This window comes from Loxodonta africana, chromosome 11, assembly GCF_030014295.1.
Source record: "Loxodonta africana isolate mLoxAfr1 chromosome 11, mLoxAfr1.hap2, whole genome shotgun sequence".
In the NCBI taxonomy this organism is placed as follows: Eukaryota; Metazoa; Chordata; class Mammalia; order Proboscidea; family Elephantidae; genus Loxodonta; species Loxodonta africana.
The window spans coordinates 95283327-95299716 of record NC_087352.1 but is presented as its reverse complement, the minus strand read 5'-3'; the positions used below and the strand labels follow the sequence as shown (position 1 = coordinate 95299716).

Genomic DNA, 16390 nt, shown 5'->3' with positions numbered 1-16390 from the left:
TTTTACCGATAATGGGGACCAGCTTCCTTCCGGTTGTCGAAACGGGGACCGGAAGTGCTGAGTTTAAGCGGCTCCCTGGCTAGCAGGAGTGTAGCAGGATAGCGGCAGGCGGCGAAGGCAGCTTGGCGGTCGCTGGAGTGTTTCTGTTCTCCCAGCTGCGCAGGTGAGGGGTGCTCGCGGTCGGGCGCACAAGACCCATCCCGGGGACCCATCCCGGCCGGGAGGGCGGCGGCGGGCGGGCACTCGGCGCTGGGAGCGCACCTGGGTGGGCGTTGCATCTGGTTCCCGGGTTTCGAGCGCAGGTGCCAGCTCCCGAATCGGAGGCCACGTCCGGAAGCGGCCCAGAGTCGGACTTTTCTCCTTTGCCCAAACTTGGCGCTCCGGAAGAGTTTGGGCGACAGCCGGGACCGCGAAACCCGAGCTTTCTGTCGCTGACTCGGGTACTAAGTTTAGTTTGCAACTTAAACTTGAGCGATTCAAGAGTTTGCGCAAAAACCGTAGCCCTGTGTTCCCCCTGCTGCAGCTGTTGTTGCAGCTGTGTGGCTGCGTTTAGTAGGAATAACCTATTCTAGTTAGGAACTTCTTCAGTATCCGCCTCTGTAATTAACACTGTTTTTTGTGTTTTTTTTAACTGACATTTGGGCAAAGAGAGGCTTGGGGTTTAGCTTGCGGCTTGAGAAAAACTCCAAAATGCAACACCATGTCCCTTTTGGATGGGGACGTCGGACTAAATCGACTCATCAAATTGTTTTAAAGTAACTGAATATATACGAAAGGATGTATCAGTTTTTACAGAAGTGTTGGTTCTGTTGAGACTTTTTTCTTAATTGCAAAAAGTTTTATATCTGAAGGTAAAGAAAGCAAATATTTTTTAAAGTTACTAGTATGTTTTGTAAGGCCTCTGATAAAACTTTAAAAAGCTTTTTCTTTTCAAACATCATATTGGCAGGTCAACCCTGACAACTCATCGTCTTTGTCAAGTGGTGAGAACTTTTTGGGTGTGGCAGTATAAGAGAACTAAGCCTACCTCAACCGGAAGTTTGCATAGAAAAAAAAGACTTGGTTTAGTTGGAAGGGAAGCACCAAATTGTGGTGAGCACCAAAAAAAAGCTTAAGTTGGAAAAAAAAAAGTGGATTGATTAAATGAGCAACGGACTTGGTCTGGATTTGAAATACAGCAAATATTATATACTTAAGTATTACAAAGAATGTGTCTGACTACATTTAAGGAATGGAGGAGTAATATACGCCTTAAGTCTTTTTTAACTACATTCAGAATAGAGGGAATAAAGTTCTGCACTGCATAGTTTAGGTGTACCTCCGAGACGTGTTACAGAAGGGAAATACACGTTCATGAATGGTTTAAACAAGTTCGTGAAGGTCAGCTTCCTAAAGGGTGATTAAAAGAAACTGGAAACGAGGGCCGAGTATTTGGTATAACTTAAAAAAGATGAGTTTTTCGTTAAAGTATCATATTTCACAGATATTACTTTGAGTACTCTGTAGAAAAAGTTTCCAGATTATTTTACATTTATTACCACTTTATAAATGCTGGTGTCTAAGAATCCAACTAGAGCAGTCTAATGTATATATTAGTAAATGAAACCATAGTACCTAGAAATTCTGAAAAATCTTCTAGTTGTACTTGATGTGTGGGGAAAGCCTCTGAGGATCTTTGAGAATTTTGCGTTTCTTTACCCCTCTTAATCCAGTCTGACACCTTTCTTAAGTATGATTCATATCTTCTCTTTGTCATAACCCTTAATGATTTCTCTTCCTATCTCATCGAGCTAAAAAAAAAACACAAATTCATTGCCATCGCACCCCCCCCCCCAACTTGAAACAGAATTATGTTCTTTTAGATCTGTAAACTAAATCTTCTTGACTGGGCTTATATCACCTTTTCATGCATCTGAAATCCTCATATATACCCTCTTTTCACTTACTGACATGGTTAGGTTTCAAAGACCAGGTTGTTATGTGAAATCAGTGTTATGCAAAAATGGAAGATGACCACATCTCATCGCAAAATCCAGGATGACTGCATCATTACGTAACTGCCAAACTGCCAAGAATCATGGCCCAGCCAAGCTGACACATAACCTTATCCATCAAAGTCACTGTTACTCTCACCTCAACATTCTTTACTGCCAGACATAGGTTGTTAACGTGCAAAATAATTAGATGGTAGATTTTTTACTATTGTCATAAATGCAAAATGCCAGATAACGAGATAGTCAGTGATAAGTGAGGAGAGGATGTATTTTGGAGAAGCCTGCTCTGTAAGTCTCCCTGCTTTCAAGTTACCTATGTTCAGCATTCTTGCTCTTCTCATTCCTATGCGTACAGCAAATATCTCTCTATACCAAATTACCTTTCAATAAATGCTTCAAAAATAAAGACTGGAGACTCTAACTTAGAATGGGTCAGGAGCCTCATAACTAGGAAATCTCAGGTGTGTACAAAGATGATCTTTCCTTCCGAGGTAAAGAATGCTTACACTGATGTGTAAAACAAAAACCAGACCAAACCCATTGCTGTCAAGTCGATTCGGACTCATAGCGACCCTGTAGGACAGAGTAGAACTGCCCCCTAGGGTTTCCAGGGAGCAGCTGGTAGATTTGAACTGCCGCCCTTTCGTTTAGCAGCTGAGCTCTTAACCACTGCGCCACCGGTAAATTTTATTTTACCTTAGCTTTCTAAACTTTTGAGAGTTTTGCATTTGCTGAAATTTGTTGTATGAAGAGAATTGTAGCCTCGTTTGCGGGAAAGTAAAAATAGTAAACTAGAATCAGAACAAGGAGGACAATGATGCTATCAAAATTTATCTGCCCCCTGGGCTCATGGCACTGTTCCTGATTTGACTCCCTTCCAACCAGTGTTTATTCCACCCATAATTTTAGTTTGGCAGGAACAAATAAACCACAGTTTCCTCATTTGGGAACAACTGACTGTGAAGCTAAACACTCCAGGTGCTGAAAGGCTCCGGGTTTCTGGTGGGAGACAAACTCATAATTCAGAATCCAACTTCCTTGAAAAAATAACGTCACAGGTGGTAACTTGCCCAGCATTACACTGTCAGTTTTGGTAGAATTAGGACTAGAACCTGAATCCTGTAGGTCTAAGGACTCTTAGCTTTTAAATGATCCAGTACAGGGTCTTTCAATGTCTTTTTTTTTTTTTTATCTGAATCTTTTAGAAGCTCACAGAGGCCTTTGCTGAACTCAAAGTGTTTGATAATCATGTACCCCCTTATGAGTTTTTTTTTCTTGTTGCTGTCACGTATTGTTTTAACTTCAGAGTCATACTTCTGGAATGAAAACTGTGTGACTCATTTCATAAGCTGAACCAATCTCTCTGTTCTTTATAGTTGCCTCCCCAGCTATATTTTAAGCTCCTCGAAGATGGAACCCATGCCTTACGTTTCTTAACCCTTTAGTAGTATGCAACAGTAATGACATTTGATGCACCTTAATGTAATTAACCTATCATGCTAAAGTTTGACGATTAAATACTGAAAAAGCTAAAGAAAAGTTCCATGTGAGACCGCTGTTAGTGCTGACCCCCCAAAAAAACCTTTATAACGTTTTAAAACTTCTATAACACATTTGCAAATTCAAGAACACATGAACAACAAGAAAGTAAAAGGAAACATGCTAAAGTTCAAAAATATATATCACTTTACAACCAAATTGACTTGACAGCAATAGGTTTTACAACTAAAAGTAAGTATTCTTAAAAGGTATCTAGAGAACTCCTACCAAATTTCGTAATGTAAGATTTTGTAGATTAAAAGGCTAGTCGTGTCAACCATTTGACCTGTAATTCTCATCAGTTTCTTTGTTCTTAACATAACTGGCATTTCTGCGTCATTGGGAGAGGACAGTGTTGTCAAACAAAATACTATTTAAAAAAACATGCTTTCGTTTGCAAAGACATGACATGCTTAAAAATACTAAAGAGATATGGAATGATAAGTATGTACCACCCATCTGATCTCAACCGCTCACTCCAAGTCCTTGAGTACATTTAAGGGGTTAGGTAATAATAATATTCCTTAACATTTTTAACCAAAAAACATACCCACTGCCGTCGAGTCGGTTCCAACTCAGCGACTCTCTAGGACAGAGTAGAACTGCCCCATATGGTTTTCAGGGAGCACCTGATGAATTCGAACTGCCTACCTGACTTTTTGGTTAGCAGCCGTAGCTCTTAACCGCTATGCCACCAGGGTTTCCAGCATTTTTAAAACTTCATTTAAATTTGCTGTTGTTAATTGCGGTCAAGTTGATTTCGATTCATGGGTACCCTGTGTGTGCAAGGTAGAACTGTTCCATAAAGTTTTCAAGACTGTGACCTTTTGGAAGCAGATTGCCAGGCCTGTCTTCTAAGGAGGCCCTGGGTGGGTTTGAACCGCCAACCTTTTGGTTTGTAGTCCAACACTAGGAACTCCTACGTTAGAATAGAGGTAAAAAAACACATCTCTACATAGTTTACGTAATGGATATATTGTTGTTGTTAGGGGCCATTGAGTCAGTTCCTACTCATAGCGACCCTGTGTACCACAGAATGAAACACTGCCCTCCCTGGTCCTGCACCATCCTCTCAATTGTTGCTGTGTTTGAGCCCATTGTTGGCAGCCACTGTGTGAATCCATCTTGTTGAGGGTCTTGCTCTTTTTTGCTGACCCTTTGCTTTACCAAGTATGATGGCCGTCTCCAGGCACTGGTCTCTCCTGATAACATGTCCAAAGTATGTAAGACAAAATCTCACTGTCCTCCCTTCCAAGGAGCATTCTGAGATGCACTGCCCCAGAAGGTGTAACAGAATAAAATGTGTTTTCATTCGTGATTTAGGTGAGCTCAAGAGCAGCCTCCTAAACGATGAATAAAGGAAAGGAGGAACATGGAGAGGAGTATACATCTTAAGTTCTGAGGCCATGTGAGGTATCTCTTCCCAGCATAGTCAAAGATTGCTGTATTGGAATTTGTGGCTACCCTTTGTGGAATTTCTTATAAAATCCAAGAACAGATACAGCTTAGAAAAAATATATATGTGTGTTTATGTGTATATATAATACATATATGCACAGAGCTTTTTGAATTATTTCCTAATTTTGTATCTTATTGTTTCCAAATTGAATTTAGCCTTGGTGATGTGGTATAATCCAAGGAAAGAATGTAAGAAATAGCTTTATAGACTCGTGTGACACATTATATTCAAAGGGTCACTTTGTAGTGCTGAGATCTAGGTAGTAGTTCATTCTTCCGCAGTCCACAAACTTATTTTTAGAGCAAGGGCATAGTGTTTTGCTACATCATAGCTAAATGTTGTTTTCCCAACGTAAGCTTTAAAATTGTTATCCTGGTCAGAGAATGAAATCAGTCGTGCCTATTTTAGACCTGCTGGAAAGAGTATAACCATACAGTGTCAGTTCTGCTGGTTAGAGGTTTTGCAGGCTACCACCTCCACCTCAGCTCTCAAGAATGGTATGGTAAAATTTTGTTATCTGATGACTGTGGGATTTTAAACTGCAAACAAATTCGTATAGTCTCTTAACGGTTGAACATTCAAAGGAAAATTGCCTTTTCATTTTAGGCATTTTTAGATATCATTTTTATTTTTAACTTAAATTTTACAAGGATAAGTTGAGATTATTAGAGAGCAAGGGTAGTTTTCATTTCCTACCTCTTAAGACATTTTCTGAACAAGCTTTTTTTTTTTTTAACGTTTAAAAAAATTCTTGGGCTCTGATGTCTTCTCAGAGGACTCAGTTACTTCAAGTGATTTAGCGTGGCTCTGTGCAAGAAACTGGCTCGGATAGAGTGGAAAATAGAACTTCGTTATAGATGAATTAACTTCAGCGTTTTCTATACTTTTCGGTTAGCCTTTCAACAAATACCTTTTTTTAACTACTTGGATTCCAGAAGGGAGGATACAACAAGAAATGTTAGTGGAAAATGGAAGAAGCCTATTTGATCATAGAGATTGGAGATAACATGCCCTATCCGGCTGTTCACCCTCCTACTTCATCTTGCTGTCCACCGTGGAGGGGTCCAGTTAGCTTAGGCTAGCACCCCATAACGCTGAAGCGTAGAACTGGCATTGCTTCCCTGGGTCTCTAAATTTTTATTGTTTCTTGTTTTATTGCTGTTAAACCAGTAATAAGTCCGTTGTCATTAGGCTATACAGCAGTACTGGGAATATGTAATCTTGATATGCTGTGAACGTGTAATTAATGTGGACCATGGTTTGGAATTTGAAGTTCATGATGGATTGTTTATAAAATGTCACAACTACTCAGGGTGAACAAACTTAAAGCCTGAGTCTGGTTTTTCTCTTTAGTAGCCTGGCCCAGTTAGTAATCGTTTCAGTCAGTTGAGAGAAATTTTTGGTAAGTGATAATGTCCTGTTGAAAAATTTTTAGACGCAGCTTTCTCTGATTAGCTCGAGCGTATTAGGAAGGCTGATTCAGTTTACTTTCATTATTTTGATTCAAACTTAGGTAATCTTAAATGTTGACTTTAGTTTTTTTTTTTTTTTTTTTTTGTATTTTTTTTCCTAAATAGGATTTAACCACCACCATGTCGAGCAAAAGGGCAAAGACCAAGACCACCAAGAAGCGCCCCCAGCGCGCAACATCCAACGTGTTTGCCATGTTTGACCAGTCCCAGATTCAGGAGTTCAAAGAGGCCTTCAACATGATTGATCAGAATAGAGATGGCTTCATCGACAAGGAGGATTTGCATGATATGCTGGCCTCCCTGGGTAATGATCAGTTTTAATAATACATTAGCTAGACTTTATATTCTATCTTTTATGTTTATTTCCTAAGTTTATTTCCTATGGACTAAGATTCGAAAAGGCTCTGAAGCAGTGTTCCCCAATGTGTGGTCCTTTAATCACTGACAGGTTCTTGGCTCTGTCTCAGGATTGGCTAGGCACTGTGTTGAAAACACTGATCTCGATTATCAAAACATTTTTCCTTCTGATACCCAATGGAAAAGCAGCGTCTTAATACAGGGTTGTATTCATTGAAAAGACTTTTTCCCCAAATAGTTTTGTTGTCATGAATGCAAAGAGCAGATTGTACAAGTGATAGTCTTTCTTGCCAAAATGCTTACTATAATTAATAATTGGTATGTATCATAATTAAAATTATAGCCCCTTTTGTTTAGGGAAAAATCCAACTGATGAGTATCTGGACGCCATGATGAATGAGGCTCCGGGCCCCATCAATTTCACCATGTTCCTCACCATGTTTGGGGAGAAGCTGAATGGGACGGACCCAGAAGATGTCATCAGAAATGCGTTTGCTTGCTTTGATGAAGAAGCAACTGGTAAGTCAGAGATAACCTTTAATTACAAAGTGATTTAATGTGCAGCTGTGGTAACTAAAATACACAATAACTTGAAATACGATAACACCCTCAGGTTTACACCACACCTGTTTTATCTTGGACGGGATTCTTAAGTACGGCAATCACTCACTTCAGGCCCCTTACCTATTTAGGAGTAGTTTACAAATCAGTAGGCTGTACTGAAAACCTTTTTGGAGGGTACATTACCCCTTCACTAGAATGTTAGCTCCACAAAGGTTAGGCTCTCAGTAAACGTGTTTTGAATGAATAACTTTTACCAGTGTAATCTTGGATAAAGCGTGATTGCTATTGTCTGACTCCAGAATCTATAGGGTCGCTGTAAGTTGGATTCAACTGGATGGCAATGGGTTTGGTTTTTTTTGTTGTTGTTGTTTGGTGACTCCAGTATGATCCTTTTGTTGACGAGGTATCTCTCAGTTCTAAAACTGCTTAAATCTGATTTCTAACCTCTATTCTGAAGTAAACAAAGCAGAGTTTAGGCTCTGGAATAAAACTGTCTGATTTCAAATGGCTATTCTGCTACATAATAGTTGTGTAATTTAGGGCAAGTTAACTTCTTTAAGACTCTGCTTTCTGATTTGTAGAGTTAATTCTTAAAAAAAAAAGTTAACTACATGAATATCTGATCCTTTGGCAGAAATGTATATGAGGAAACATAAGGGAATATTTTTCTGAAACTCTCAACTCACATGGCGTGGCTAACTATGGAAAGGGAAGGCGAACAGCCATTGGCCACGTACATGCCTTGGACTGCTCTGATGCTGGGTAGTTGTCAGGCTGATAGAAGCATAGTCTCCACACTTTCAAGGCTCCCTGCACTATGGGCTCATTCTGCCTTTTCAGATATCTACCCTCTCCTATGTAACCTCCCCATTTCCTTCCAGGCTCCACTACACATCACTGTCCTAATTTTCCTCCACCATTTCTGCCTCTGTGCCTTCATCATCATACCACTGTCTCCTCTCTCCTTTTAAATCTAAACTCTTAATGGTTATTTCTGGAAGGAGTAGGGGGTGGGGGTAGGGTAAGCTGAGGTAACTTTTTTTCTCCCCAATACACTTCTGAATTGCTTGACTTTTCTTTACTGTGAGCAGATGTTACTTTTTTAAACAGGAGGAAATAAAAGAATAAGATATCCATTCTTCAAACTGATCTAATGGCCATATGCTTTATAGAGTCTTACCTGGGCTTTCATACTCTTTTCTCCTGGCTCCCAGGAAAACTAAAAGCCTCTCCCTTCTTCCCACCTCCAAAGTATTTTATTTGTACCTCTCTCCTGGCATATATGCTGTTTGACCTTATATTTTAGTTGTGTACTTATTCTCAATCATCACGATCTACCTCTCTCCCCCAAATAATGACTCCGTGTCTTAAAAGTATTATTCCCATCTTCGTAAGCCCTTCTAGCACCTACCACAGTCGCCTGCACATTGTAGGTGGTTAGCGCATGTGATGGCTGAATAGCTTGGCTGGAGATAAGGATTTCTTTCTATGAAGCACAATTATAGGATTTGGGGGAAATTTTTTTTTTTTTTTTAGTATAGGATTGAATCAACATAACTCAGAAATCTTAGGTTTATTTTGTGAACTGACTTTGTGCTTTAAACTCACTTTAAAGAAACGATATAGCAGTGTATTAGGTTAATTTCATTATTCATGATTACAAAAGTAAATGGTCAGGTTTTTCTTTTTTAACTATGAATTTCAGAATCTCTGGGCTGGCTATTTACTACCTTTGGTATACTGCTTTAGCAGCTCCCGACCTGGGTTATGCGTTAGAATTATTGGGGAGCATTTAAAAGTGTCAGTGCCAGAGAACAAATCCACGGTGGCACCTGGGCATTTCTGTAAGCTCCCAAGGTGATGCTGACATGCTCTCAGGTTTTATGAGAACCCTGGTATCAAAAAGTGAGAGTCAAAAGCATTCTCTGTGCCCGGTGCCTAGCACAGTGTCTGCTACATGCTGGTACTTGATGCTCAAATATTTATTCAGTGTTTTTGCACATCCTGGGCCTGGTCATATTTGTTACTAAGTCTGAATTATATTTGTAAAGAATATTAGAAATCTCATTTTACAAATGCAAAAACCAAAATCTGAAGTGAAGTGCCTGAAATAAAATAGCTTGTTAAAACCAGATCTCAGCACACCCATGTCCATTGCAGCACTGTCCACAATAGCAAAAAGATGGAAACAACCCAGGTACCCATCAGCAGATGAATGGATAAACAAATTATGGTATGTTCACACAATGGGATGCTACGGAATGATAAAGAACAATGATGAATCTGCGAAACATCTCAACATGGATGAATCTGGAAGGCATTATGCTGAGTGAAATTAGTCGCAGAAGGACAAATACTGTATGAGACCAGAATTGTAAGAACTCAAGAAAAGGTTTAAACACAGAAGAAAACATTCTTTGATGGTTACAAAGGGAGGGAGGGAGGGAGAGGGGAATTCACTGACTAGGTATAGTAGACAGGAATTATGTTAGATGAAGGAAAGGACAACACACAATACAGGGGAAGTCAGTACAACTGGACTAAACCAAAAGCTAAGAAGTTTCCTGAACACAACCAAAAGCTTCGAGGGACAGAGTAGCAGGGGCAGGGGTTTGGGGACCATGGTCTCGGGGGGCATCTAGGTCAATTGCCATAACAAAGTTTACTAAGAAAATGTTCTGCATCCCACTTTGGTGAGTGGTGTCTGGGGTCTTAAATGCTAGCAAGCGGCCATCTAAGATGCATCAATTGGTCCCAACCCATGTTGAGCAAAGGAGAATGAAGAACACCAAAGATACAAGGAAAATATTAGCCCAAGAGACAAAAGGGCCGCATAAACCGGAGACTCTTACCAGCCTGAGACCAGAAGAACTAGATGGTGCCCAGCTACCATCAGTGGCGGCCCTGACAAGGAACGCAACAGACAGTCCCTGATGGAGCAGGAGAAAAGCGGGGCGCAGAACTCGAATTCATGTAAAGAGACCAGACTTAATGGTCTGACTGAGACTGGAGGAACCCCAGAAGACATAGCCCCTAGACTCTCTGTTAACCCAGAACTGAGACCATTCCAGAAGCCAAGTCTTGAGCAAAAGATTAGACTGGACTGTAAAACGTAAAATAATACTCATGAAGAGTGTGCTTCTTAGTGCAAACAGATATATAAGACTAAATGAGCAGCTTATGTCTGGCGGCAGAAAGGAATAAGAGCTGGTTGAATGGTTTCGGGAAACCCAGAGTGGAAAGGGGGAATGTGCTGTCACACTGTGTAGATAGCAACTAGGGTCACGTAACAATGTGTGTATAAATTTTTGTATGAGATATTAACTTGAGCTATAAACTTTTACCTAAAGCACAATTTAAAAAAGGAAGAAAAAAAAAGTAATAAGCCAGACCTCAAAACTCCGGTGTTCTTTCCACTGCAGCACGTTATTAATGCTTGTAGAGTGGCATTGGTTTCAGTGTGGCAGAAAACAGTTACTTGCTTGTAGCATAGGTGTGACCACTGAAGCAGCTTTAAGGAACTGTGGGAGTTAGATTGCTTTACTTTGCTCTTGTTTAGGCACAGATTTTGCCACTGTTAAAAGATCGGAAGACGGAGTAATGCCCCAACAGCCTGGCATCTTCCTAGGCAACTGACTGCCGAGGCCGGCTATAGCGTGTGGAGACCCACCCTTTCATGTATTTGTGTGTTAATAGTTCTTAACCTATACAGGGTGCGGTCAGTCAAGCATAGGCATTCCTTGTAAGTAATCTCAGAGTAGTATGTATTCTGATCCCCAGTTGTTTTTTTTTTAGGCACCATTCAGGAAGATTACCTGAGAGAGCTGCTGACAACCATGGGAGATCGGTTCACGGATGAGGAAGTGGATGAGCTCTACAGAGAAGCCCCTATTGACAAAAAGGGGAATTTCAATTACATTGAGTTCACGCGCATCCTTAAACACGGAGCAAAAGACAAGGATGACTGAACGAACTTCAAATTCCGGCCAAATGTTCCTTGTTGCCACTTTGAGTATTTCTGAGACTTTCTTTCTCTTAGAGCCTGTTGCATGCCCTTAGCTTTACAGCTTTCGCCTTTTTGTTGTATTTATTCTCAGCCATTTTGGGCGCATACATCTCTATAATCAGACTGGAAATGGGACTTTAAGTTGAAGTAAAATAGAACCGGGAGAAAGATCATTGCCTTATCACAGCCTATGGAAAATATTCTCTCATTTTTCTGATTTACTGGATTTTTACATTTTTTGGTAATAAAAACTTCAAAGTAAACATTGTGATTCGAGTCACCTAATGTTAATTATTTTTGTCATTTTCAGAATAGAAAAATAGGGTAATTTAGGTTCCCAGCTTCTCCCACCCCCAGATAGCTACAGCCTACACAGAATCAATATATTTTCTCAGAGTCATTCACTCATTTTTTTCCTCAACCATAATTAAACTTTATGATGAAATGCTTTCTTGTTTAAAACTCATTTATCGAAATTGGCTTTTCCTCCACCAATTTCATCTTCCAAAAAAGGTAGGTGAGGCAGATCCTAGAAAAGTGACTTGGTTGTCGGCCACCTCTCCCTTATTCCTTCCAGTTTTCCTGGCAATTCTGTCTCCCGTACTCCTATTCATCCCTCTGTCTCCTGAAAAATTCCTTTCTAGCTACCCCAATCAGGTTTCCTGTGCCTTGTCTTCTGATTTTTTTTTAATTAATTTCCTGTAGAATTTGCACGTGTGTATGATAGCTTTGGGAAACGCTGGTGGCGTAGTGGTTAAGTGCTATGGCTGCTAACCAAAGGGTTGGCAGTTCAAATCCGCCAGGCGCTCCTTGGAAACTCGGACAGTTCTACTCTGTCCTGTAGGGTCGCTATGAGTCGGAATCGACTCGACGGCACTGGGTTTGGTTTTGGTTTTGTGCTGATAGCTTTGCTGGCTTTAAATCCTTAAGTTTGACATACCTGTTGACATTTTGCCCTTATCGTTCTAGGCTTCTGTACGTTATTTTATGTCATCTAAAAGTAGACTAGGCCACTGAATGTTATTTTAATTTGTCCTAATTTTAAAAATTATTTTAGCCCCAAGGGTTCTCTGGAATGTTGCTACCAAAAAGACAGATTTTTTTTTTCAAATTGTATTCCAAAGTGCTGGAAATGGTTTTTTTTTTTTTTCCTTTTTACATTGTGTATAGGTTTTCTTTAAAACAACAATCCCTGTTGAAATCCTATAATTGTTTATGTAGGGGGTACCCACGTGTGAGTTTTGGACATTCCTGACCTGCCCACAATAAAAACAGCTGAAGCTACATGCCTAGGAGAGTGAGGTCATTATTTTAGCCCTGAAAATAATTTCTGCTATTTACAGAAATGCAAGACTGTTTCAGAGTCATTCAGGGAGTGGCAGACGATTTGGTTCTCTTTGGGCTTCAAAAATCAGACTCACAAAAACAGTTTCATGAGTTTAAGAATGATCCTGAAACATTGAAAAATGTTGGCTGAAAAAAGTTGACAATTAGTGTAATATGAATAATTGACAATTACTCTAATAACTTCAGGTTTTCTGTTAATATTAAGAAGACCATCCTTGGACAACTATTACCTCATTCGACAAACAATTGCCAGATACTCTCTGGGCAGTGGGCCTTGGCAGTCAACAGGATAGGTAAGCTAGATCCGTTAACCTGGCGAGGCCCTCTTCTTGGAAGTAGAACCAGTAACAAGATTCCTATTGTCCCTTTTGAGACTAGAATCTTCATACCTGCTTTAATTTCTTGCATTTTATGAACTCCTGAATTTCGTTATGTGGTTTAAACAAAGTACTTTTTCTAGCCTGTGGACATGGTGCTAAAATTTTGTTTGTTGAATTCCATTTCAAATGAAAAAATCACCTCTGCTTTCTTAACAAATTTCAGTTGAAGAACAGATTCATTACTTCCACTACAGAAAAAAAGAAAGGTCTCATCTACTGAAATTCTCTCTTGGCAGTACCCCCATCCCCATTTCAGATAACAGCTTAAGGAACCAGCCTCCTAGGAACAGTGGTCTCCCCTGAATGAAATAAGCTCCTAACTTAGTAATAGCAGTTTCTGCTTAGTCACTGGACCTTGCTCAAGCAACTGTGATTGCCAGTAAACAGCCAACAGCATTTATTTGAACAATGGGTTGGACTGAAAAGCCAGTCTCTGAAAAGTCTCCATGATGAAAGTCATACTTGAAACAATCCTTTTCAAAAGTTCCGATGAAACTATCCACGTAGGGGGCAGCATCCTTATCCATTTAATATATTGTTATTTGGACTCTAGTGCTCGAACTTTATTTGATCAAGTGGACTATGACTGGGTGAGAGCAGGAATTGATGAATGTTGATGGGAACAAAGGGAGGAAGGGCAGACTGAGACACGTAAAAGCCAAGCTTAAAAAGGAAAGGCAACCATTTAGCAGGAAGTATGAGGAGAGTACGTGGAGGAGTAACACCTAGACTTCACGCAAGCAGACACGTGAGAGGGATCAGACAGAAGATGATAAAGGGGGTTGGAGAGGTAAATAGAGCCACAAAAACAGTGTGTTCAAGGGTGAGGAGGTTAGTCAATGGGGTAAATCACGAAAAGATGAAGTAGGGGAAAGTTTAAATGAGGCCTCAAGAACTGGCAAATCCTTGGTCACCTCTGCTCAAGCTGTAAGTTTTCATTGCAAAAGCCAGAGTGCAGCATGGGATGGTGGACAATGCCTGAGTTTGGGGTCAGGAAGACCTGCATTTAAATCCCATTGTTTGCTTCATCATGGCTTTATAACCTTAAGCATTTAACATCTTTGACTTACTCACTTGTAAAATGGAAGTAATGCTATTGGCTCCTGATAGGAATGTAATCTATTAATACGAAAGCAGCATTTTGGGGATTAAAAGCAGCATGGGTTTTTAAGCCAGACTTGGTCGAGCTTGAATTCCATTATTTGACTAGCTTTATGACCTTGGGCCAGTCACTCTTAAGTGTCAGTTTCCTCAACTATAAAATGGGGTCAGTGCCCTCCAAGGTTGTGAAAATTAGAACCGTGAAAGGTAAAGGGTCTGGCACATTGTAGATATTCAAATAATAGTTTTCTATCGTTCTGTTTACCAGGGGGGTCATGAAATTAGGGAACGAAGAAGCTTTAAGAGATGCAGGATCCAAAGGCATGTCTTTAGAAAGAGTGGAGCCTGTTTGTAGGCAAAGGGGAAGGAGACAAACCAGGAGAAAACAGAGAAACAGAATGAACCACCCCAAGGCAATAGGAAGGGATAGGACCTAAATCACATGTTATAGGATTATCCTTAGAAAAAAAGAGGGGAAGTCAGGTGAAAATAGTTTAGTGGTAGTTGGAGATTAAGTAAAAGGCTGAGGTTAGAAAAGTTCATAGTTCATTGATAGTGAATTATTCCAAAATAGAATTTTGTTACCTTGAAGGATTATGGTATCAGGTGGCCTGGCAGCTAGCAGATACTCAAATAGTTTTTTTTTAGATTTCCTGAGTTAAGTCCAATATGCCAGATTTTGTGTGCCTCAGTTAAGTGTACAATTTATTTCTCTGTAATCTAGTTTTCTCTCTGCTGCCATTAAAGGGGTTGCTGGAGTTAATCCCACATTGAAGAAATGCTGCCCGGTTTCTCCAGTGTGGCTTATCCTGTTTTCCACTTGTTCTTCCAACATCAAATCCCTATGCCCTTTCATGCTAGATTTCTTAAATGCTTGCACACAGCAGGAGGCAGGACTTTTCTCCAGTACTTAGCCAATGAATATACAATTTGTTTTTTAATATTTCATAAATCATGTTTTGGCAGTCACCCCTTTTTTTTAGTAGTCCCTGATTTATAACAGGGTTCCATTCTGACAACAGGTCGGTTCTGATCTAAGTCAAATATCTCTTTTTTTTTTTTTAGTTTTCGTTATTATTGCCTTTTAGTATCAGTATATAAATCCGATCTTTGTCTTTGGGGGTTGGAAATATTACATATAAACTTAGATATATTTTAAAATACATAAAAAAAAACATCCGTGAAAAAAATGGATGACATTGACATTTTGTCATTTGCTGTAATAACTCCACTTGTGGAGCGTTCTGGATCAGCTGGATTATTCCTGGGAGTGGGGATGGCGTTTCTAGTCAGAAATTTAGTGTGAGTTGTCTGTATGGTCTTTTTACATGGTGCAACACTGTAGTACATTTTACTAATGACAAGGTGTACAAAAAAGATAGTGATCGTAAGTATGGTTCAAGGTAACCAAAAATGTTGTAAGTCAGGGACTACCTGTATTTATTACCTTTTTAAAAACATTCTTTTTAATGACCATAATCATCTTTGGCATGGATATGCCAAGTTCACTATTTCCCAAGCACTTGATGTTTAGATACCCAGTGTTTTATTTTAATATGTACAAGTTTTTTCTTTCTCTTTCCAGAGAGAACAATACACCTTAGGATTATTTTTTAGAACAAAGCTGTCCAATAAAACTCTCTGTGGTAATGAAAATGTTCTCTGCACTGTACTGTAAGGACACTAGCAATATATGGCTATTGAACACTTAAAACGTGTCTAATATGACCGAGAACTGAATTTTAACTTTAATTAGGATAGCCACAGGTAGGTAGGTAGTGACTATCATTGGACAGCACCGTTCTAGAAGTTTAAGTATGGAGAATAAGGTCAAAGTACAGTCAGATGACTTAACTATGAACTTCAGGTAGCCGGAGTTGGGGTGTATGGGGTAGAAAAAGGCCATGCTTGAAAGAGCTCTGTGACAAAGACCTAAGAAGCCAAAACCTTCTGATGAGTAGGAAAAAAAATTATGTAACTATTGAACCAAAGGGCAGACTGCAACTAAGAGAAAGTAAATATTTTAGAACTAGGTAACTTCTCAGTAGTTGCTTTTCCAACACTACTGAGATGTCGTCAGTTATGAACTGGATTTAGGGCAGTGCTACAGGACCGCAGCATCGCCTGGGGGCTTTTTAGAAGTGGGAATTACCACCCCACCTATGAAATCA

The 16390-nt window shown here is 39.8% G+C and overlaps 2 protein-coding genes across 2 annotated transcripts in view; one reads left to right on the top strand and one right to left on the bottom strand.

The window, feature by feature from the left end:
- Nucleotides 1-114, bottom strand: part of MYOM1 (myomesin 1) — a 198456-nt gene extending 198342 nt beyond the window's left edge. Inside the window, exon 1 of the mRNA XM_023543963.2 lies at nt 7-114. The gene's annotated coding sequence lies outside the window, so the exon portion shown is untranslated. The remainder of the gene's footprint in view (nt 1-6) is intronic.
- LOC100660948 (myosin regulatory light polypeptide 9) lies at nt 48-11654 on the top strand. The gene is made up of 4 exons (XM_003406372.4): nt 48-163; nt 6570-6768; nt 7179-7340; nt 11181-11654. Exons 2-4 carry the CDS (start codon nt 6585-6587, stop codon nt 11351-11353), a joined length of 519 nt encoding a protein of 172 aa, XP_003406420.1. The 5' UTR covers nt 48-163; nt 6570-6584; the 3' UTR covers nt 11354-11654.
- The last annotated feature ends 4736 nt before the right edge of the window (nt 11655-16390 follow it).

Bases quoted from the DNA above. Each gene is read 5' to 3' on its own strand.
- LOC100660948 (XM_003406372.4), top strand. From the start codon at position 6,585: ATGTCGAGCAAAAGGGCAAAGACCAAGACCACCAAGAAGCGCCCCCAG. The intron at 6,769-7,178 runs GTAATGATCAGT...CCTTTTGTTTAG, and splicing joins TGATATGCTGGCCTCCCTGG to GGAAAAATCCAACTGATGAG. The intron at 7,341-11,180 runs GTAAGTCAGAGA...TTTTTTTTTTAG, and splicing joins CTTTGATGAAGAAGCAACTG to GCACCATTCAGGAAGATTAC.